Here is a 24,853-nt window from a genome sequence, read left to right as displayed (position 1 = left end):
AACAGCATGAGTCGCATGACATGGGAGCAAGGTAAACAAAAAATTAATTAATTTATTACTCAACTAGAAAGTAAAATACTTTTGTACATTTGACCAAAACGTAATTTTGCATACAATAAAAGCCATGGAAGCATTTAGACTATAGCTAAGGTGATCATAAAACTTCTACATAAAACCATTAGATAGAAGTCCTTTTAGGGAACATTCGTAGGCCGGCTATATTTTGTATTGTCATCTCCAATCTATTATCCGTTAATTGCTAATTAATATATTTAGATCCATGTAAACCTGATACATTTAATTAACTATAAGCATAATTAAAAAGTCACGGACGGTCACATTTTTTTTTTTGCGCCACTTGGTATTAAGAAATCAATTAAAATATCAATCCATACATTTTCATTGCACACTTGAGATTATAATTTAGTTCCATCACAGCATTTAATACATATGAGATAACAGTTAAATTATTCTCTCGTTTATAGATACACCTACATTTTGCAAAGAACAAAACATAACTCGAAATTTAAAATGCAGACATAATTTATTTATTTTTAACTTCGAATCCACATTGGTTAATCAAGAAGTTCATATACATATACATGTACATAAAGACAAATGGTAATATTAAAAACCCACAAAATCCGTTTAACTAAAGCGAAACAAAAAGAGTGGTAACCATAATCGAACATGGAAGCCACAATGTAGTTGACATCATCCTAAAGGTCCAAACTCGTTATTTAATTCATGAAAACATAACTTATAAATAATCACTCGCCAAAGTCATTTCTCTTCACCACCCAAATCCCATTTCATAGTCATACCACAAGATGGCGACCAGTTCATCGACGAACAAAGTCATTGTCTTCACACTTTCCCTTATCTTGGTCGCCTTCCAAGTAGTCCATGCAGACTATTACCGTCCAAGGCCACCGGTTACCCCTACCCCCTACGTCCCTAAGCCATGGATCCCACTTCCGAGCCCTAAGCCTGTTTATCGGCCTCCTACTATCCCGCGTCTACCAGCTGGCTCGATCGCAAGACAGTTCCTTGACCCACATAACGCTCTACGGTCTAGACTGGGTATTTAATTTATTAGTATAAACATTGTTACATTTCAACATTATGGTTGCGTACTGTATACTTCAAATGAAATAAACCTTAGGTTTTAACGATGGTTAGTTTTGACTTTGCCATAGGATTCCTCCAGTTTGTTTTTTGTTACGTACATGATGGTTAATCTTGAATTTTGGTGCAAATTAGGTTTCCACTGGTCAATTTAGGTATTTAGGTTTGTCTTTATACGTTTAGTTTTACATGTATATGTATAACCAATATTCATCTTTTATATGTGTAATGTGTTTCTTTAGAAATGGAAGTTTCGTGCTTTAAACCCATTATCTCTCGCAAGTCCGGAGTCCACCTTTAGAAATTCTGATTTTCTTTATAAAATGTTATTGCTATTGATTTTGATGAAATGAATCACATTTCTGATCAGGTTTGCCTCCACTGGTTTGGGACAGCAAGTTAGCGAACTACGCGAAATGGTGGGCGAACCAAAGGCGTTACGACTGCTCGTTGACCCATTCCACAGGCCCATACGGTGAGAATCTGTTCTGGGGAAGTGGCTCGAGCTGGGCACCAGGATTCGCGGTGCAATCATGGGTGGTTGAAGGCAGCACATACAACTACAACACCAACTCGTGTGACGGAAGTGGAATGTGTGGTCACTACACTCAGATGGTGTGGCGTGACACCAAAAGGCTCGGGTGCGCTAGTCTGGTCTGTGACAACGGTGCAGGAGTTTTCATCACTTGTAACTACGATCCTCCGGGTAACTACGTTGGCGAGAAGCCTTACTAAGAAAAGAAAACACTTTAAACGGTGTGTCTTTTTTTAATACTTGATTGCATTTAATTTCTTTATATTTCTGTTTCAAATTTCTCTGTGAAATTAAAATTTCCGAGACATTTAATATGTATGGATCATCGTTTTGTTTTTATTAACGTTTCTGATGTCCTAATGGCCATCCTCAAATTCTTGTTGACTGGCCTTATTATGTAAACATCGTAAAAAAATGAGTGAGTTTTTCTGGGAGTAACATAAGGAAAATTAACCCGAAGTTATTCGTTGATCTCTAGCAAATTAACTTGCTTTGATGACTAGTTGCTTCCTCTCCACGTCATCTATCGAGCTTATACATCACTCATACTTCAGAATACCAAGAATCTTATGCTCTCAGTGTTTAGGCCCATCTTAAAGTTTCACGTGCAAAGGAAAGGAAACAAAGAGCCAATAATAAATGCTCGTGGTCACACAATACTGAAAGATGCGTGAGAACTGAGAAGAACTTGTTTGAAGAGTTCGGTAAGCAGCCCAAAACAGAGAAAACAGAGCATACCTCGTGTGCGCACGAGGGAAAGTTCTAATTGATCAGAATCCATATGTCGAAGTTTGAGTGGAGGATTTAGAACTATAAACTGCATTGGAGATCAATACATTTTTGTTATTTCGAAAAAATATTTATTTGCCTGCTTCATTTATATTTTTGATCGATTTTGTTATTTAACAATTTGCTTAGAAAAAAATCTATTATTTTACACCCTTATGAGATCAATTTGCTTATGAGATCACCACACGACATGAATTACTCTTTGAATCCATTCTCTTCATGTCACTGCAACTTCAATCTGCAATATATGCTTTATTTCTTCCTATATTCATCGCCTTTCACGACATTTAACTTGAGAATCTATGGCCCTTAGGCCTTAGCTTACTTCCGCCGTAAGCAAGCTGGATAAACTCTGGCAAAACTGTAACGTGACAAAAAATCCATCTCATACATTAGATGACTCTATAAAGGTCTTTTTATTGAATTGGTTTAGTAACTTTTGGTTCAGTTTACCTCCATGTATAGTCTTAACTCGCCTGCGGATTTTGATATTTCTATCAGACAATTTGTTGGAGTCACCTCAATAACCTCTGCTGATAATAAGTCAAAAGAAGATCTTGATCTTATCTCTTTTGGCTGAATCTTAACCTGGTAAATAAAAAACAACAACAAAAAAGATGCATGTATGAGATCTTGATTAGACTTGATGATCTATATAAGTATCTTCAGTTATTATACCTTGAAATGCTTTATTCTTTCAACTGATAAACTAGCATAAGTTGCTGCAGCTTCAATCTTCTTGATTGTTTCTTGTGCAGTGTTCTTGGACCCAATTTTGGTTTTATAAATCTTATCATCCTGAGAGATAAAAATAACATAAAGTTTCAAGGATTAGTATCTTTTTTGTTAGATTAGTTTAAAGATTTAACCAATTTTGATGTCTTTTACCTGTTCTTCTAAGAGACCTGACAAATCTAGATCACTGGACATTGCTATTATCTGAAAAGCGTTTATGAAATTTGAAGACGCGGTTTCTGCATTTATCTCAGCAACATTTTCCTGCAAGATCAGATTCAGATAAGTTATATACAGCTTTGAAAATAGTACATAACAACCCAAAGCTATTAGCATTTCAGACATCTAGTGAATCAACTTGCCTTGATTGAGTCTGGGTGATGATAAGCTGGTGTATAACCTAACTTGAACCAAGAATCTTGAATGATTATCTCAGCTAGTTTCATACGCTGCATCCAAATGTTCTCAAACATTATTACTCAATTTGGGATTGACAATGATGAATGCATATTTGTATATTCTTTCTTGTTTTATACCCTTTGAGGATTTGGGTCAAGAATGTTAAAGATTAGCTTCTTCTGTGCTCCAGTGAATGCTGGTGGGAATGTGTAATCTGCTCTGAGTATCTTCTTATACAAAACCACAAGTGTATGATCATCAAACGGTGGATAACCAGCAAGCAACTCAAATAGAATAACTCCACAAGACCACACATCCACTGCTGCTCCTGAGTAGCCTTTGTTCATAATAAGCTGTTTTCATTAACAAAAATCAGCTTCTATTCAGAGATTTTGAAACATTATTCAAAGTAGTTATTGTTATTACCTCAGGTGCTATATAGCATGGAGACCCACAAGCTGTAGAAAGCATATCCCCTGACTGGATTTAACAGCCAAAACCTTATTTAGTACTTGATTGTTTTCACAAGCAATGATTTGGTTGGTAAATACTAAATAGAAAGTTATATCATCAGAATAAGAAAGTGTTACTTTAGGAACTGCACTTAGTCCAAAGTCAGAGACTTTGAGATTACCCTTTGAATCTAAAAGCAAGTTTTGTGGCTGCAAAAAGAAAAATCAAATCATCCACAAAGTTTCTTACAAAAACAGAGAGTTTATAGAATTTTATAAAGTTCATTTCTTCTCTTAACCTTAAGGTCTCTGTGGTAAACTCCTCTGTTATGACAATAGTCAACAGCATCAATCAGTTGTTGAAAAAGCTTCCTGGCATCTGATTCTTTCATCTTATGTCTACAAAGTTTGTCTGAAAGCTGGCCACCAGCAACATATTCCATCACAATACAGATCTTTGTCTTGGTCCCAATCACCTGAAGTTTAAATTTCAAGAATCAAGAACAAGAAAACTGTATAGTCTGAGGAGACAGAGAGAGAGAGATACAAAACCTCGTGTATCTGTACGATGTTGGGATGGTTTAGAAGCTTCATGGTCCGTATCTCTCTCTGGACTTGAGACTGTAGACCCTTTTGGATAACCAGAGCCTTGTCTATGATTTTCACAGCAACGTAGGTACCATTGGTCGTGTCGTAGCCAAGTTTCACTTTTGCGAAGTTCCCTTCTCCGATTGTCCTTCCTATCTCGTACTTGCCGATCTTCTTCGTCCCAAACAAACCCATCTGAGAGATGGAGAGAAAGAGAGAAGAAAGAAAGAAGAAGATGTTTATGAGCTCTGAAGGGTCCAGTTTGTGTCTGAGAGGGAAGTTAACTCAACTAATGAAGGCTATGAAGAGTTGTAGATGACTTTTAGATGATAGCGACCGTTGTTGGAAAGTAATCAAAAGAAAGATATTTATATGTGTGTTGTTTTTGACCGATTGGCTGGTGAGCTCGTGACTCTCGTAGGGAGGAATGTGGCATCATATGCTCTTGTTATAGCTTCTCTTGTCAACAAACTGAAGATAAACAACGCTTTTTGTGTGGATATACGTCACTGTTCAGAAGCTGGTAGCTAGGTGGATTAGATTGCCATAATTGCTTTTAGTCTATCTTTCCTTCTTTTCCACCCCGCCTTTTAAATTTAGAAAATTGAAAGATATTTGTTGCTTAATTGGTCGAATAATATCTGATTTTGGATAAATATCTATTTATTTTTATCCACAAAAATTTCAGATTTAGCAAAAAGAAAACATATTCTTTTAGTTTTTTTTAATCTTTGACGTTTTAAAATAGAAAACCAAAAATAAAAAAATATCAACCTAATCATGCCAGTTTTTCTAAGAAAAGTTTTTGTTGGCTTTTTCCTTTTTGGTGAGCATATTGGTCCACAAGTGGAGTGTTTTGGAAAAAGAAAGTACAAATTCCCAAGATATTTTACTTTCAAATATTGTAAATATCTGAACTTCGTGATATGTTATATATTATATATATATATATTGTTTTAAATTGATCTAAATATATTAATTTGTTTTCAAATATTTATACAAAAATATGATATTAGGCTTTAGTAGGCCCAAATGCTAACTCACTATATGCCATATTGCTAAAGTATTTGGTTTAGCGGGAGATAATACGAATATTGGCCCAGATCATAGATCCCGATTACATTGATAACTCTTTAGGCAAAAATAATAGAAAGTGCACATGGGCCAAAAAAAAGCTCTTGGAAACTATATGCTTTGATACTTTTGTTGCTTTCCTCCACGTTACATATCAGAGGAGCTTCTAAGAGCATAATTAGTTAAAAATTAAATAGACAGTTTCTTATATTCTGCTAAGAACTTCATTCTAAGAATCCATTAATTATATTCTAATGCTTTTTTTGAGTAAAATTAAAGGAGATTTTAAGCTCTAATACTTCTGAATCTAAATGGTTTGATAAGCTCTAGCAAAGTTTATACGAATCTTAATTTACTATGAGAAAAATGATATTTATAAAAATAATAAAAACATACATTTAAATTACAATACCAACATATCTTTTCCACTGTTATCTTGATTGATTTTGCACAGACGGTTTAAATTCAAAACGAAATCCAAACAAGATTTCATAAATACTCAAAAAGATCATACAGGAAAACTAAAACCGAATCAGAATCAATGAGTTATATGAAATTTGTAAATTTTGAATCATATTTGTTAGTATCAATAAATCAATTATGAAGCATTACCAAATTTTCAAGATGTTCCAAACACGGAAAAGCAAACATCAACAAATCAGTATGCCATTCGAAAAATTATGATTTATGAAGTCTCCACATTTACTTAGTGGTGCTTAGTGAATGATGCTTAGTGATCCAGCCATCTTACTTTAAATTTTAATCACCTGAAGTTTAAATTTCGAGAATCAAAAAACAAGAAAACTGTATAGTTTGAGGAGACAGAGAGAGAGAGAGGGATACAAACCTCGTGTATCTGCACGATGTTGGGATGGTTTAGAAGCCTCATGGTACGTATCTCTCTCTGGACTTGAGACTGTAGACCCTTTTGGAAGGCATATCGTTTATATGAAACAAAGTGAATATAACGATAATCGGCCTAAATGAAGCCCACCAATACGAGCCAACTTCTTTTACGGCATAGATACCAAATAGTTGCAAGGTATTTTACAAGATGATTCAGAATTTTTTTAGCATCTAACATCGGGTCTCAACATATGTCCTATCCGGATTTAAGCCGAATAGCTTGCCGAGATGTGGGCCGTAAAAATAAATTTGATAAAATAATCCATGTTTTACTTAAAAAAAAAATTTAAATGTGCAACTAAAGAGGATATAACCGCTATTTGGCAACAGAAGTTTGTCGGTTTTTCATAAAATTTAATTTATAAACATAATGTATAATTCACAATAATAGTTTGCTAATCCATATGAATAGCATGATTTGAAAATGTGGATGAATGTATATTTGAAGAAGGCATAGCTTCAAAGTAATAGAAAGTAGAAACCTAGCTTAGGCCTACGAAGATAAGATAGCATATGGAAAAAGAAAAACCCTAAAGATGTTAATGTCTTTCTTCAAACTTGTAAATATTCCTTTCTTTTTTGTTTTGAACACCCCTTAGAAATATTCCTTATTATTTACAGAAGAGATTATGCAAAAAGGAAATAAAATTACACACTAACCATTGATTGAAACTACTGCTTCACCTCGCCGCATCAGAGACACACCTAACTAAAATCAGACTATGTTCTGCATATGTGAAGGCACGTGCCTTTGGTGCTGGCTTCAGTTTTCTATCCTGAAGACTCTTCCAAACCACTTGTCACATTAACCCCACGAGAAAACATGAACTGGTCCTGAGTCATGACCATAACATCACAATTATAATTCATTTAAAAAAAAAACATTACAATTATAATTATATAGTATTGAAATTCCATTTACATTTTAACTTAAAAAATCACAAATCCATTCAAAGTCTCTGAAATTTACAAATTTCCGATATTTTTCCATTATAACTAAGAAATGGAACAAAACTGATGAATTACAAACTTACAACTTAAAAAGCCTAAACAAATTAATGCAAAGCTGAGATTAAATAACATTAATCAGAACCAATTCTTTCTTTTTCTAAGTTTTTTTCGCCACCTTAAGAGTCAGACTATATAACTATAAATCTCATCATGCAAAGCTCTGACCCGACCCGAATACCAGAACCAACCGGGTCAGATACAAACAGTTATCAAGAACTGTCCACCTAAGACGAGCCTCTGTTTTTTTCTCTTCACATAATACTCTGTCTCTCAGTGTGTCGAACCGTTACTCTCAGTACTCCGCCGCACCACCTGATCACCAGCCTTCACGTCATAATCACCATCTTCATCATCGTCACAAGTACAGCTCTTCTCAGCCGGCGTCGCCAAGTAAGTGGGTTTTACATCTCCAGCCATAATCACCAAGAACTTCTCAGGCAAAGGTACAGCCTTCACGGCCTTATCGGGTTTCACATCTCCGGCCTCAAGATCTCTGTCTCTGCTCTGATCCTCCTCGCCGTCGAGATAACCGGAGAGACGCCAGTAAGAGCAGGCGAGGATCAGAAGAGCGAAAGCTATGAGACCAAGCATCGCCGCTAAACCACCGAAAAGATAAGGAACCGGTGAATGCCACGGCGAGTGAGGTCCTCCCAAGGTTGTTCTGTTCCCGTCGACGTTCTCTCTTGGAGGGTAATATTGTCTTCCTTCCATTTTCTTAGAACTTAGAGAAAGAGAAAAAGTGGGTTTGAGTTTTTTTTTTTAATAGAAAATGTTTTGGTGAAAGGAGGAGAAGTGTGACGATGGGATTTATAGAAGAGAGCAAGCGAATTAACGTTGTGGATTGTGTGTGACGTATACTATAATTCATTTTATTTTATTTCGTATGAGATCCTTTTTGGTTTATTTTTACTATTAATCTTCGGTATATTATAAAAATAAAATAACAATAGAAATAGCATTTGATAGCAATGAAACATAATTTTTTAAAGATAGCATACAGAGATTTTTTTCCTAAATAGTATATATTAAAAGTTCAAAATACTTTTTAAATTTTTTTATTTATTTATGATTCACTATTTAGCGGGTGAAATTAAAGTAAAATTTAGGGTTTAAATAATTTGACTATTTTATCTTTTAATAAATGTAATTTTGGAATTATTCCCTTTGTATATTTTGTAATAATTTTTATATGCTATATAAGATATTTTCCCAAAACAACAAATTCAGTTTATGTTTATTGATAAATCAAATTATCTTTAATGATGATTGTGTGGAGTCGTGACGTTAATATATAACTATGATTTGTACTTAATTTTGTACCGTTTTCTAGGAATAGGTGATGTATCCAAATGGAACTAATTAAACTGATGTGAATTCGTAACTAACAAAAGCACATCAACTCATTTTTCTTTGATTTCTAAAACTTATAGAAAATAAATTTTGCTATTCATAATTGGTGTATCAGCAAACGCTTTAATCGACTAGAATTTTTGTTGTATTGTGATTTTTACGGTTGCAAAGATTTAAAATTATTGCAGCTTTTTTCAACCTGCAACTAATTCTACAGTTTCTAAAATCACCTACATAAACATAACTCACATTATAGATTCTATTGGTGACATGTAATATTAGAGTTTAGTTACAATAAATATTATAAATCAATTATTACGATCGAAATTTTTATCAGAATTTATATCAACAAGTTATATTTACATCGTATCAATAATAATTATCCACCGTAGCAAAAAATAATAATTATCCACGTGAGAGCTAAATAGTATACCGAGTTTCTAATTTTATGCGTACAGTTAAGGTTAAGCATGCATGTGCAAATGCATATAGCGAGACGCCGAGACGTCTAATGTATGTGACCCAAACTAAGGTGGCGTATAGGTTAGGTGATCAGTTGGGACCCAAATAAGGTGGTGTGTTTGTTAATAGTATATGTTGCTACTTTAAAGCTTAATCAGTGGATGGTTTCGAAAAATATCTTCGATTCAATCATACTTTGAAGATAAACACTGTAATTATAATATAAGTAAATCATTAATTGTGACGCTAAACACTGTTTTAGATAACTAATTACCATTTACATAGTGTCGAATCCACTCAAACACCCTCGATTAAAATATTGCAAGACATAATAATATCTTCTTAGTACTACCCAGTTATGCTATTCTATAATATTAATAGTCTCAGTGTTAGGCAGCTCAAGATAAACATCTAATTGATTAATATCTAATATAGATTCAATTCTGTTCTAATATAGAGCAGAGAAGTAAAACGTGAAACATGGTCATGATTCATGAAATTGATGAAGAGATGGTTTACGAGGCCTTTAAGGGGAACTAGAAAAGGACAAGAGACCGTAAACGGTTCCTTTAAAGCAGCTAAAATTAGGTGAGCGATGCAAACGTGAAGGGATGGCCGCAAACGTTGTAACCGTTAACGCCAAACAAATAAAGCGAACGTTACCTAAAACAACTAAAAATACTATAGCATATTTCAGCTCTCGGAGATATTGAATTTAAATCTATGAACTTTTTTTTTTTTTGGACAAAAAATCTATGAGTTTTATACGTAACATATGGGTGATTGTAAAGAAAAATAAAAAGACGAAAAGTGAAAACAAACAAACAAACGATATGTACGGGACATGGAAACTCGGAAATCAAGGATTTAAAGACTTAACATTCACAACGGCTTTTTTTTTTTGTAGAGTCAGTTGGGTTATTAGTATTACTTATTAGATGTATATTTCTATCGATTTTGTTACATGTATCTACTAATAATAGCAATCCCAATTAATTTCAAAGGTTGTGAGTCCACTTATGTTGAAAAGTTGTGTCTTTTGAAAAAGAAGTGTAAAGGGTTGTGTCTTTTCTAAAAGTTCTATGTTGGAAGGTTGTATCTTTTCCAATTAATTTCTAAGGTTGTGAATCCACTTATGTTGAAAGGTTGTGTCTTTTGAAAAAGTAGTGTACAAGGTTGTGTCTTTTCTAAAAGTTCTATGTTGTAAGGTTGTGTCTTTTCCAATTAATTCCTAAGGTTGTGAACTTCAATTATGTTGAAAGGTTGTGTCTTTTGAAAAATATGTGTAGAGAGTTGTGTCTTTTCTAAAAGTTATATGTTGTAAGGTTGTGTCCTTCTAAAAATAGTCTAAAAGTTGTGACTATTCACTAGTATCTTTTAAAAAGTGAGAAGTTGTGAGTATTAGAAGAATGCAACTATTCATATTGAAGGATTGTGACTATTCAAATAGGCTTTAAAAAATCTATAAATAGTCTCTCTCATGCATTTTTCAAATCAAATTTTCACTAATCTACTAATAATAAAATGGTGAAAAAAATAATGTCAAAATTGCAACTTTTCATCTAAATAAGGTGTCTTTACATCTCAAAGTGGGATTGTTTTTCTACTAATAATAGCAATCCCAATTAATTCCAAAGGTTGTGAGTCCACTTATGTTGAAAGGTTGTGTCTTTTGAAAAAGAAGTGTAAAGGGTTGTGTCTTTTCTAAAAGTTCTATGTTGGAAGGTTGTGTCTTTTCCAATTAATTTCTAAGGTTATGAATCCACTTATGTTGAAAGGTTGTGTCTTTTTAAAAAGTAGTGTAAATGGTTGTGTCTTTTCTAAAAGTTCTATGTTGTAAGGTTGTGTCTTTTCCAATTAATTCTTAAGGCTGTGAACTTCAATTATGTTGAAAGGTTGTGTCTTTTGAAAAATATGTGTAGAGAGTTGTGTCTTTTCTAAAAGTTATATGTTGTAAGGTTGTGTCCTTCTAAAAATAGTCTAAAAGTTGTGACTATTCACTAGTATCTTTTAAAAAGTGAGAAGTTGTGAGTATTAGAAGAATGCGACTATTCATATTGAAGGGTTGTGACTATTCAAATAGGCTTTAAAAAAATCTATAAATAGTCTCTCTCATGCATTTTTCAAATCAAATTTTCACTAATCTACTAATAATAAAATGGTGAAAAAATAATGTCAAAGTTGCAAGTTTTCATCTAAAGAAGGTGTCTTTTAATCTCAAAGTGAGATTGCTTTAAAAAATATTGGTTTTATTTAAGTAATGTGTTAGTTTATATAATAAGTGTTGGTATTTTATAAGAACTCTCCCAAAAATTAAAAAAAATATTATAAATGAGACGGGTTATATTAACGTAAATCAACATATATTTATTACAATATTCAATTTTCTGGATATTCATTTTCAATAAATAAAGCAGGTAGATAAATATACAAAATAACAATTACCAACATATAAATTATAATTGTTTGAAATTATAAACTAATAATTTTAATATTATGTCTTAACTAGGAAAAAAAATTATATATCATGCAAAAAAAATTGCATTTTGTTCAAAAAGTGGTTGAAGATAACTATCATGTGAAAAATGTATGAAAAAACTTAAAAATGATGAAGACATAATTGTATGCAATATGTGTTTTGATAAAAAATTAAAGGGAACATTAAGGTTTATAAAATATATATATATATTTTTTTTTTGAATACTTTGTAAATTATATTTTAATCATCAAAATTAAATTTAATTATTTATATGATTTAATTTTTTTATCAGGCATATAAAATTATAAATTATAGATTATAATATATTCTTTATAAAATGAGTTCCCGTGCGATATCGCACGGGCTCTTTGCCTAGTACTATAAATAGCAACATAACAAAAAGAAATAATCAAAATATTTTTCTTCAATTTTTTTTTTTTTTTGACAGCAAGACATTTTTCTTCAATTATTATGACTTGAGTATCTAAGATTATTTACTTCACACCCAGTCACTTTAATTTAGAAAAATTAGACCAAAGAACAATCCGTCTATAATCTAACAAAAAAGTGATTTGGAAACTGAAATTTAATATCGGTAAAATACATTTGTATGTCCACGAACATGAGTTCAATCCGAGCTAAAAAAAACTGAATCTATTAATTACTTAACTTGATAATCATCCATTTTTCTTTTCTATGTTTTATTATCATAAATCATGTGGAAGACAAAAAATATTTCGGAAATTGAAGATCTAAGAGAATTCATTATTCATGACAAAACCACCAAGGTAAGTGGTAACCAACCACCATAATATGCTTTAACAAATGATCACTGTCGATTTTATGATTAAAACCACTATGCATATCACCGCTGTGACGAGAAAACATTCCAACTTTTACGTTTTAAAATGATCTGAATGTAAATATTAGAAGAATACAAAAAGAAATATATAAATTTTTAAAAGGAAAAGTGGAACCCCCCTCAATAAAAAAGCTGGAAACAACATACCGAACCATATCCCTGAGGCCTCAATTATGTCACCAATGCTAAAGATATATACCTTGTAAAATATATATGAGATAACTAAACGGGTACCCCACATTTTTGCACCCAGTCTATTTGGATCAAACTTTACTTGGTCAAGTTCCTATCATTTGCTTTTTTCTGTTTAGTCAAACACATTGGGAAAACGATTAGAATCACTGAAAACAACACACAACTCACTCTTGACGGTGTTCATATTCTTTAATTTTCTCCAGAGCCGTGCTTACTAGCTTACGAAAAAGACGGTTGCCTTAGGTCCCCAGTTCTAACACAAGTTTAAAGGCCCCCAATTTTTACATTTGTTTTGATTTAGCCATTATATTCGACTATTACATATTTATAACAAAAATTGTTTTCTTCTATGGGATTTTAGATTCTAAATGTACATCTCATCTAGCTTCATTTTATTTAGCTATTTTTGTTTTATTGTACAATTTCACACTTACTCTTAATACATTTTGATTATCATAAAATGAATATATATGGACATATTTTTCCTTTCTGCTATATAATTAATTTCTTATTTTTAATATGTTTCTATCACCAATTTTAATGCTATATAAATAAATTTATAAAAATATATATTATATTTTTTATTATTAAGTATTTTATCCATTAAAATTATTTTTATAATAAATTTTACATTTAATAATTTTTTTACATTGAGTTTTGCCTTAGGCCCCAAGAAAGCTAAGCACGGCACTGATTTTCTCCATCAGTTTGTTTCAATTGTTAAAAGCTAGCGTTCAAAATTGTACGCAACTCGTTTTGAGACATTGGAGAATATTCATGCATATTTTTAACTAAAATGCTGTTCAGAATTAAGTTAAAACAACAAACTATATAGACCAGTACACTATTAGTAAGTTCATTATCATTTTTAAAATCATATCGTTCAAAATAAATCATTTAAATCATTTAACCAGTGCTAGTGGTCGGGTGGTAGCACGGCGTTTCAGCGTCGTTAAGCGAGCTGAGTTCGAATCCGATTACATATCCTTAACACGTGGCCACCAGTGATTTAACATTCTCTCGCCGGAAAAGTAGTAGACGCACAACCTTCTTTGTTTTTCTATATTTTTGCGGGTACGCCCTACGCAGGTAGTTCACTTCCATTCCCACATATAACATAAAATCTTGTGAACACCACTAAACATTTGATCCCCCAAACTCGATCGGCGCTTGCTTGAGAAAATCTACGAGCTATTCCCTGCATATTATTTTATCGCTTTTATTTTACTATTAGCATATTAGCAAATCATTCCCTATTATGGTAATTTAGCTGTTTACATTTCAAAAATATATATGTGATGTATGTATTGTTTTATTTTTAATATATGTATTGTTTTATTTGTTATATTAAAATCTAAGCTAAGCCATTCATCTTCTCGAGGCTCCTGGCAATGTAAGAAAGAATTTCTGCGGAATATTTGTTGTGTTTGTTCTTGTCGTCTAACGAAGTTTCGTACTATTCGTATGAATAGATATGTAATTGAATAATGATTTGTTGGAAATATTTGAATAAATAATTGATAGTAAGGGCCCATTTCTCAGCGTCAGCTTCCACTCAGAGGTAAACGTCAAGGACACAAGATAATTCCATCATTTCCAATCACTTGCGTTTTTTGTTTTCTGTCTATTCCAGTCACTTACGTTACGTCCTCATTTCCACACTATTTTTATTTTTATTTTTATTTTTATTTTTATTTTTATTTTTATTTTTATTTTTATTTTACCATTAATGATAACAATGGTTATTTGGTGAGTCCACTTATTATTATTGTTTTTTTTGTAAACTAAGTCCACTTATTATATTGTGTTAATAATCTTCTACGATCTATAATTGAATATAGAAGGGAACATTTGTATATTAAAAGCTTCCAAAGTAAAAAATGTTCTGAAAAAGATTCCAACCAAATCCCACTCTTTCATTAATCTATTGCGATTAAGTTAAACTCTCGTTTTCACTACGTAGTTTTATATACATGGATTCTCTAAAGTAAAAGCCCATGGATTAGGATCCGATGGGTGTACCGTGTATTATCCCAAATCATATTAACAGTAATTAGGAGCATCCTAATTCCTAAGTATAACAATAATTAAAACAGGAGTATAAAACTAATAAAGAATTATGTGGCTCGTATCTAATCTCTAACATGAGTTTCGTAATAAGTATTCGCCTTTATTAATAGTATTAATGCATGAATCTACGTATGGACTCTGTTAAAGAGACACGTTTGAACTTTGAATTGTGGATAATATAGAAAAAGACTTGGGAATACACAAGTTTCTTAATTAATTTAATGGTAGTAAGTTAGTAACTGTAGTTTTTCAAAAAAAAAAAAAAGTTAGTAACTGTACGATAAAATACATCTATATTTGGGGGTAAAGAAAGCTCCATATTCCGTTTTCCGTTTTTTTTTTTCCTGAGAAAAGCTTTGGCGCAGAGAATATTTGTAATAAAAATTATAATAAAGTTAAAGAATATGGAGCCTGCTAGCAAAGAAAAGAAGACGAAGAGTAATAAAATGGTTTAGGATAAAAAATACAAAAGACGAAAAGCATGTTCATCTTTTGAGAGGACTTTAATCTATATTGCCCTACTATCTCCCTTGTTTATTCTAGGGGAATTAGGACCTACAGCCATGAAAAAACGTTAATTAGAGGACTAGCGCTTTACCCTAACGGATCGATATACGCCGTGAAATATACATAATATTACTGTAAGACCTTTTCTAATTTACCGGCTCACCTGCTATGAAAAAAAATTATAAATCATTTTCTTTTAACCCCAAATAAATCATGTCTCTTCCCTTTCCACACAACTTCCATTCCCACTTTCTTCATCTACGGTTCTTCCCCCTCCATACGCTTCTCTCGCAAATCTCCTCCACCCGCTCGCCTCCATCTCCGTCGTTCTCGCTTCAGATCGTCTCCGTCTTCTATTTTGCTTCTCGGTGAATAATGCAAGCCCATACCCATTCCAATTCCAATCATCGATTCTTCTCAGATCTCTTCAGTTACGTTACGTTTTCAGGTTTTAACCTTCGATTCTCTTCATCTCCTGTAATTTTATTTCATATTTGCGCTATACTGAGAACTAGGGTACTCTTTTAGTAAATCTACAGTCTCGTTGCCGTTGCGAAGTTCTCTAATTGATTTAGGGGTTGGGTGATTTGGGGTTGGGGTTTCCCCAGCTGTTCTTAATCTTTGTTAAATTTGAATTTTGTTTTCCTAGCGAATAGCATCTGCGATAGGTAGGTTTGTCTGTGTTGACATAGTATGATATCTTTCGTTCCTATTCTATTTGATATGGTATAGGTTAGCATGCGTGTGAACATAGTACGAGATCATTCATTACTATTCTAGTCGACATGGTCTAGTATAACTGTATGTAAACATATTTTATTTGAGATAGAATTGAGTGGTTGCTACTGCAGTATTTTGTATTCCATTTAATTTATTTGCATTAAGTATTCTGTCCTAACCGTGTTTACCTCCTACCTTCATCCTTCAGATCTGGCATGGACGATTTAAACCTTGTGAGTAGATTGTTTGAGACAGGCTTTGAACCCACTGGAAACAAAAGTTTTAACAACTATTTCAACCTATGTCATCGCCATGCCCATCCGCACACGTGTGCTTCTACATAACATATTTATTCTGTTAGAGCACCTATTATATGTTTCTATTATATTTTGATCATGTAAAATGAAAAATCATCTTATTTGCATTCATGCTATAAATTGAAACGTTTAATATCACTTTATTTTGCTTCTGAATTCATACAAATTTAATACTTGCGTATTTTGATATATGAATTGGGGTTTATATTTTTGTGTAGGGTTTCGTGATGATTGGATAGGGTTTAGTTTCTGGAATATTGGGAAAGCATTACTTGTTTCTATTTTGTTTGGATATGGAATAGAACATTTCTGAACTTTCATATCATGTGTTCTAATTTTGGTGATATAGAATTGGCATATTACATAATATAATTTAATATAACATAATTTAATTTAATATTACATACCATTATGTATTTTTTAGATTTTGATATATGAGTTTAGGGTTTATATTTGGGTTAGGATTTAGTGATTAGATTTTAGGGTTTAGTTTTTATCTGATATAGAATAAAACTTAGATGATATGGAATATAACTCTCGATGCTTATGTATGTGATCAATAAAGTTATACGTGGATGGCTTTTTCTTCTTTCAAAAAATCACAAATACATACCTCCAGTATTATAAGACGTGGATTTAATTTCCCGAAGGTTTGGTTTGCCTATGTTTTGGGGTTTATATTTACTTAACTTGGGTTTAGGTTTAATGTCAAGTGTTCTATTACCATCCCCATTAACTTTGTATTTCATGTTGCTCATGAGGACTGTAAATACATGTCTCCAGTATTATGGAAGGTGGATTGGGGTTTATGTTTCTCTAATTTGGGTTTACTGTTTACTGTCAAGTATTCTATTACCATTCCATTAGCTTTGTATTTCATGTTGGTCAAACATGGATCGACTGTGTACATAGTACCATTTTAAATAGTACGGGTTAGATAGAATAGAAATATTCTCGTAATAGATTGTGCGACTGTGTACGTAACTCTATAAGACTTATAATCATTAACTTACTCATTTATACTTTAGCATATGGAATAGTTCGCCGCCAAATAAAATAGTATACTTCAATTTTTTTTATTCGTAGTTGTTAAATGGAAATTAACTTTTTTTGTAGTCGTTAAAAATATAAGACGGTCTACTATCATTTTCTTTAGCTTAAACATTGATTGTGTCAATGGTTTCTATTTCTAAGTTGGGTTTAGTGATTTAGTTCATTAGTTTATATCTAAATTTTCAGTGTTGCTGCTCTTTCAATTGGAATTGGAATTACAGTGATACTATTCTACCCAAATTAGTATGGAACGCTTGTAATCGGTATAGAATATACGTTTCATTATCTTCTATTTCGCCGTTTCATTTCACGCGCTTTCAAAATTCGCTCATTATTACTATGGGTCACAAAATCACCACGTCGTTTTCTTTATGCGAAGAAACCGGATACCTGTTACTAACAAGGGTATAACCGGCTGGAATGATGGTAAAAGGACAGTCACTACATTCTGTCAAAATCATGTCTATTCTCTTGATTTTCTTTTTAAATATGGCTAGTAAGCCAATAAGCCCTTTATTCTATATTGTCCCACTAATAACAAACATTATCTTTTTTATTATATTTAAATCGAAAACATTGGAAAAGACATAAAACCCCTTAATGAATCTAAGAAATTACAAACTCAAATCGGATCATCCACCCAAACCCATACCCAATACGGATCCCATCAATTTAATAATAATAAGTAAATAAGAAAAAGAAATCAAAATCCCTAATCTTTGCAGCTTCTTCTTCACGAGCCTCCTTCTTCATTCTTTTTCTGTCTTTTTCAATTTCTCGCACAACACATTCTCTGTCTCTGATGAACCCTCATTCTAAAAACAGAGACACAGATTTTAAATCAGAATGACGCATGTACGTTGCTGAGTCTGGCACTCGTTGAAAATTAAAACTCAATCGGAGCCTGCGACTCGATTCTGTCGCTTACAAGTTACAAACGCTTAACGCTTAATAAAAATAAGAAGAGAGAGGTCACCACCGAAGCAGTGAAGCCATTGGTGGATCTCGCAGCGGAGAAGGCGATGGTGGTTCTGAGCAGTCATACAACAATCGAGGAGAACAAAAGCTCAGCCGGAAGCTATGACGCGATTCCGCCGCTTACAACGCTCTAGAAGTTGTGCACGCTTCAGCAAAACAAGGAGAGTTGATTCACCACCAGAGGGGTGAATCCGTTGGTAGACTTTTGGGGCAAAGTAGGGGACTGTAGTGGTGAAATGGTAGAGAAGGCGATTTGGAGGCTATGTGGTATGTTTGATATTTGGTTGTTTTCACTTCAGCTGCATTTGCTCAGAATGTGATCTCAATTTAAAATATTTTTCTTCTTTTGTAGGACATTGTTTCAAAAAAGTAATTTCCTTTTCACACAAAGGACATTTTTACCATACTTGGATCGAGTTTGTTTAAGATAGTGTTTGTGAGATATGGTTTAAATCTTTTTGCTAAGCTGTTGGATTATCTTTGCCACTGTTTTTTTTTGGTCAAATCTTTGCCACTGGTTTAGATATCGTTTATGTTCATAAATGTGGCGTCATTCTTGTAAAATGACAGTAACTGAATCCGAGATGCGATCATATGGGTCACTTGCAACGAAGATTTCATATTGGCTGGGTAACTAAATGTCTTCGCTTTATGGTTTGAGCTTGTGTTTCTCATGTTTGTTAGATTTGATTTACTAATTTGGAAAGGATCAACAAAATATCTTCGCATTATTCGCAATGGAATAGGAACAAAGCTGATAAAGAAGTTGACAAAGTATCTGAGGATGCAGAGGAAGAGAAATAAGGATAGAACATAAGGTTCAAAGGCTTGGAATATACTGATTATGTGTTAATTAAGAATTTAAAAGTGTAGTTTACGAATATTGCGTAGGAAAATTTGTTATGTTTGTTGCAAAACTAATTTGGATATTTTGAATGTGACTGAATGTCATATAGAGTGTGATTGGTTATCAACAAGAGTAAAATGATGAAAAAAATATGGTGGAAATAAGAGGGATAAATAAAAAAAATTGGAGGAAACTTTATCTTCTCATTCATAGTTGAGGTAAGATTTATGGTTAAATGAGATGAAACTATAGAGAAAAAGACTAGGATAGTACCAAACCAAGTTTTTGTTTCTAAACTAACACTCAAAGTCACAAAAATAGGTTTGATTAAAGAGATAAATATACACTTATATCTTTTGGATAGAGTTTAGAGTTAAGCGGGATGGAGTTTTGTAATTAGGGTTTAAAATTTTATAAAATAAAAAATAAATATTAAAAAATTAAAAAAAAACAGTTTCAAAAAGTGTTTTTTAATTATAAAAAGAAAATTTGAAAAAAAAATAAAAAAAAAATTTTTAAAAAAAATTCAAAAAGAAAATTATAAAAAAATTCGAATCTGAAAACATATAATCTGAAACTATAAATTTTTTTTTTTTCATTTTTTAATTTTTTAAATTTTTATTTTATTTGCTTTTATTTATTTTTGTTTGTTTATTTAATTTAAACCAAGGATATTAGGGATATTTTGCCTTTTAATAAATGTCATTTTTGTGACTTTCTTCTTTTAGTGCTATTTTTGAGACAAAAACACAAAATGTGTTATTATTGACAATTGCCCCAAACTATATTCCACGTAAATTGGCTGAAATAAAATTTTCTTTTAATTTATTCTAAATCTATCATATAGTCATACCCATAAAGTGAATATTTATAGAAAAAAATATTAACTCTTCGTGGTAAAACCAAAAATTTGAACTACTAAGTTCGATAGATATTTATTAGGAGGACAAAAAAATTTATCTAAAACGTGTTAAAAATTTTAACAAGAAAAAAATTGTCTAAAACAAGTTTAAAATTTTCAACCAGAAAAAACATATTTGAATATTTACACTTAGTAATACTCAAGGCGGTAGTAATATTTCTTTCTTCATAGTAATACTTTTACAAATTACAATAATTTTTAGTAATACCGCATCAAAAAATCAAATTTATTAGTAATACCAATCAATTTAGACAGTTATAGATTGTATATAACATATTGGCAGGAAATGTTTTTCAAAAATATGTATTTTATGTTATTCATCTTAGTATGGCCTTCCCTTCAAGACGTTAGTATGGAAGTATAAGGATGTTTTCTATGGAAATGTGAAGTTTTCTATCAACTTGAGAAATTAAGAGTATTTTATGTCAATTTGACAAATAAACACATATATGGACATATAATTACGCAATATATGAGATATATCTTCTAAAATAAATAATAAGACAAAAATTAAGGTTCTTAGAAACATGCATAATACATAGTAATTCAAGGTATTTTAAGGTAGTTCACAGTAGTACCTAGTAGTTCATTACCATCCATCTTTTTTCCTCTCGATGCTTGTTCGAATACAATACTATTGGAAAGTAACTAATATTCTTATCATCCCATCTACCTTAATATCTCTGCATATACTCTCAACCCATCCATAATATGTAACCTCTTTCACATATGTCTTCATCGCTAAAGTGTGAATTTTATCTTTTCTCAAAATTCATCTTATCTCAGCCTCATCTTTGATGTAAGTTTCCTCGTAGTCAAAACATATGATTGTAATATGAGAAACTACATATTTCCATTAAGAACAAAAAAATATTATTAGTTAACTATTTAAAGAATCTAAGTTGTTCAAGAACTTTTAATACATAGTCGATCCAGTAATACTAGTAATACACGTTTCACTTTAGTAGTACTAGTAATTCTAGTAATTCCTCGAAATTTTCATTTTCATCGATTTAACCTTTTTAACCTTTTTACCCGAACACAAGGGTGTTATACAATCCACAATATTATCTACCAACATTGTAATGTATTATTTTGCTTCAAAATAGTGCAAAATAAGCAGAAATATACAAAATAGTCTGTAAACATCCTTTCATATTTGTTTTATACCAATATACCTAAAACTTTATTTTTTCATTAATTTACGTGTTTTTAAACGACCAAGAACGTGTTACAAAATCCAAATTATCTTCTAACACCATTTTAATGTCTTTTTTTTTTCTTCAGAACGATGTTAAATACAAAGAAATATACATAATCTTCTTTAAATTTTATTTACATCTAATCTATTAAAGCTGAAGTACAAATAAATCTTAACCCTAAGTTTTCCTCAACAATTACCATCCAATGCCACTAACTTTATAGATAACAATTTTCATAAACATGGCTACGAAATTGCCTAATATTTAGGTACCTAATAAATTTAAAAGATATGCAATCTTTCATTTACTTAAAAATTCAAAAGTCAATGTTTCAATCCATAAAAGAAAAACTATGAAATATATTAAATTATCAGATTAATTTATTGGTTTATTGAAAATTAAATTAATCAAAATCGTTTTAATGTTCAGAATAATAAAACTAACTCAGTTATATTTAATTAATTAGCTTCTTCTAATTTAATTAGTACAATAGTATATGTATTTAATTTTCGAACGTTTACAAAAATTAAAAGTAAATACTCGTGCGGACGCACGGGTCAAGATCTAATACTTCTTTAAAACTCCACGATTTGTTACCCTTAATACATACAACGTAGATATTACATTCCTACAAAAAAAATTTATGAAAAAAGCGTACCAAATTACTTTAATAATCACTTTTGAAATCACCAAATGGAGCTCAAAAAAAAATGTCGAATATTGTTGGAGAATAAAAAAAGGATAGACACGTGTTAAGAGGAGAGAAAGCATCTGAGAGTGGAAATCCTATGATTTTGGTTAATGTATCAGCTTTATGAGAAAAGGGTCCCCACCTGAGATTAAAATAATGAAACAAACTGAGATGGACAAGAGAGACGTGGAGTCCGTATAACATTAAAATAATGAAACAAAATGGGTGAGGAAGAGAGAGGGAAGTGGGGTCCGCGAGTAAGAGAGAGAGATTTGGGGTCCGCTGAATAAATAAAAACTAATATAAAAAGAAAGGGTAATAAGAGAAAGAGAAAAATAGTGGGGTAATGAAAAAAATAGTGGGGCAGTGAGAATAATTTTTTTCCAATTGGGGCATATAAGAATACTTTCCCTTTTGAGAGATGGAAGTACAATAATTATAGGAGACATGAATAATTTGATTGTTTTCTTACAAGAAATGTAGTCTGAGACGTCTTAATAATTTGGTTTTAATCTTGTTGGAACAACATTATTTTGACCCCCACATATAATATATATACAGTATAATACTACTTGAAAATCTCATTTTCAAAAAAAAAATCTCATTTTCCAGTATTATATATATATATATATATATAGAATAAAAACCTTGTGTTTTTTTGCTAATCAGATTTACCACGCTACAATAAAATAGTACTCAACAAAATTTAAGACAAAGAAGAAATCTAAAATAAAAGGGATATACAAACAAAAAAATAAAGAAATAAAGAAACAAATAATAAAATTGAAGCCGAGTTAAAGCTAGGTTTATGTTTTATTTCCCGTTTTTAATTAGTAATATATCTAAATTTCTCAGTATATGTCGTCATTTTTTCTATACGAAGATTGTCTGAGATTCAATATAACCGTGAAGGAATCGAAAGCGTTAACTAGGCAACTAGCATATTCCGTGGTTGAATCTTAGTAGCTTGGTCACTTTAACATTTTCATTGAAAATTTTGTAACGATTTTTGAATAAATCAATATAGGGAGAAAGTTCCATTGTCTTGCTAACAAGCCCAACACTTAGCCAGAAAGCTATGGTCTATGCGTTTATGGCGTAGCTTGCAACTCAAAACTTATTTTCACATTTTTGTATCGTAATATTTGTTTTTCTTAAAAATTTACGTCGTAATATGAAGCATCAAGAGACACGAACCCATGCAAGTAAGAGTTATATTCAAGTAATCAATTCAGATTTTTACTGTAGTTTCTTTGTAGTCGGCACGTATATTTCTTGCATTATCCCATTTCCATATCTTGTTGTTTTTTGTTTTTTTTTTTAACCTGGGGGTATTTCCATATCTCGTTTTCTCATTAGAGTTAGTATTTTATTCTTCTGTTTTTTATGGTTGGTTCATGAAAAATTGTACTCGAACCATAAATAGTTCTATTTGGATTGATTTATCTTTTTTTTTTTTTTTTTTTTGAAGATTTTCTTCTATTAAAAGCATGAGAAAAAAAGAAAACAAGCCATAAGGCCTTAGTTTTTGGGTTGCGCCCTATTACAAAAAATGACCGAAGCCCACATCAGAGAAAAGACCAATGAATGAGAGAGGAGATAGTAGAAGCCCAGATGGCCAGGAAAAGAGTAACGGATCGGAAGTGATGACTTAGTCAGTTGATTGCAGGAATGGGAGATGAGGGTTTGGAGGATATGGTGATGGAGCAGTTGCAAACCAGAACTGAATCATCTGAGAAGCTCCGATTGGGTTTGAGTCTCTGAAGCCATGGATCTTATTTCGAATCGTTCTGTCCAGTATGGAAGAGATGGTATTGATGGTTTTTGCAGTGTTGCAGTGAAGTCGAGCGTTCCTTTCTTGCCAAATAGAGTAGATCACAGCTTGCCATACAATCAGTTGAAGCTTCCTGCGCCAAGGAGGTCCTGGTAGTGATTGCATGTGATTAAGAGAATCGTTCCAACCAGTAGATGGGGTTGTCTCAGTCCGTCGAGCATGATGGATCCAAAGTTCAGAGGAGAAGGTACAAGAGAAGAACAAGTGGTCCCTTGATTCATCTCCTTGGTTGCAGAGTAGACAAGTTGCAGGAACAGCAAGTCCCCAAGAGAGAAGTCTGTCTCGGGTCGGTAGTCTGTTTAGGGTGACGAGCCAGGCGTGGAAGCTATGCCGGGGCACACCACCTGAATTCCATATAGCTCCTTTCCAAGGTACCGTTTGCGCATGATTTTTCAGGAGTTTATAGATTGTTCCAGTCTGATATTTAAGCCAAACTTTACCTTCTATTGTCCACTCATATTCATCAGGAAGCTGAGACAGAGTAACCGAAGATAAAATTGCTTGAATTTGAACTTGGCGATCAGAGCGGGCGGGTCTTATATTCCATCGATCCCTGACAAACATATCATGGAGTGTAGCTGATGAGGGGATTCCCATCGAGTTCGCTGCAACAGGGGCCAAGAATTTCTGGATACTCCCAACGGGTGACCAATTATCTGTCCAAAATCTGACTTCTCTTCCATTACCCACCTTCACAGTAATCCAATCATAGGCAATGCTTCCAAGCTTTAGCAGTTTATTAGTGAA

General features: G+C 32.2%; 3 protein-coding genes and 2 long non-coding RNA genes across 7 annotated transcripts; 2 read left to right on the top strand and 3 right to left on the bottom strand.

Moving 5' to 3' along the window:
- The first annotated feature begins 40 nt into the window (after positions 1-40).
- LOC103856742 (pathogenesis-related protein PR-1) lies at positions 41-2,126 on the top strand. 2 transcript variants are annotated; one of them, XM_009133868.3, is made up of 2 exons: positions 41-1,083; positions 1,499-2,126. In XM_009133868.3, the coding sequence occupies exons 1-2, from the start codon at positions 831-833 to the stop codon at positions 1,861-1,863; spliced, it is 618 nt and encodes a 205-aa protein (XP_009132116.1). In that variant the 5' UTR covers positions 41-830; the 3' UTR covers positions 1,864-2,126. The 2 variants fall into 2 exon arrangements, 1 of the variants encoding a protein (XP_009132116.1); XR_004456749.1 differs by having other exon boundaries at positions 847-1,410; positions 1,499-1,639.
- A 345-nt stretch (positions 2,127-2,471) lies between these two features.
- LOC103856740 (CBL-interacting serine/threonine-protein kinase 21) lies at positions 2,472-6,604 on the bottom strand. 2 transcript variants are annotated; one of them, XM_033288677.1, is made up of 10 exons: positions 6,548-6,604; positions 4,338-4,514; positions 4,177-4,248; positions 4,013-4,066; positions 3,724-3,939; positions 3,550-3,636; positions 3,341-3,451; positions 3,131-3,250; positions 2,906-3,040; positions 2,472-2,813 (listed from the first exon to the last, which is right to left on the bottom strand). In XM_033288677.1, the coding sequence occupies exons 1-10, from the start codon at positions 6,587-6,589 to the stop codon at positions 2,769-2,771; spliced, it is 1,059 nt and encodes a 352-aa protein (XP_033144568.1). In that variant the 5' UTR covers positions 6,590-6,604; the 3' UTR covers positions 2,472-2,768. The 2 variants fall into 2 exon arrangements, with proteins under 2 accessions (XP_033144568.1, XP_009132114.1); XM_009133866.3 differs by lacking the exon at positions 6,548-6,604 and adding an exon at positions 4,591-5,149.
- Positions 6,605-7,505: 901 nt separating this feature from the next.
- On the bottom strand, positions 7,506-8,518 carry LOC103856739 (protein GLUTAMINE DUMPER 3). Its single transcript, XM_009133865.3, has one exon. It carries the CDS (start codon positions 8,326-8,328, stop codon positions 7,888-7,890), a length of 441 nt encoding a protein of 146 aa, XP_009132113.2. The 5' UTR covers positions 8,329-8,518; the 3' UTR covers positions 7,506-7,887.
- Positions 8,519-12,336: 3,818 nt separating this feature from the next.
- LOC117132977 lies at positions 12,337-24,848 on the bottom strand. Its single transcript, XR_004456774.1, has 3 exons — positions 21,682-24,848; positions 14,788-14,790; positions 12,337-13,663 (listed from the first exon to the last, which is right to left on the bottom strand). It is a non-coding gene; the product is annotated as an uncharacterized LOC117132977 (long non-coding RNA).
- LOC117132975 lies at positions 13,655-19,580 on the top strand. Its single transcript, XR_004456771.1, has 2 exons — positions 13,655-18,877; positions 18,963-19,580. It is a non-coding gene; the product is annotated as an uncharacterized LOC117132975 (long non-coding RNA).
- Positions 24,849-24,853: the final 5 nt, after the last annotated feature.

This window comes from Brassica rapa, chromosome A03 (genome assembly GCF_000309985.2).
Source record: "Brassica rapa cultivar Chiifu-401-42 chromosome A03, CAAS_Brap_v3.01, whole genome shotgun sequence".
NCBI lineage: Eukaryota > Viridiplantae > Streptophyta > Magnoliopsida > Brassicales > Brassicaceae > Brassica > Brassica rapa.
The sequence above is the reverse complement of the archived record's forward strand: the minus strand, read 5'-3'. Positions and strand labels throughout refer to the sequence as shown.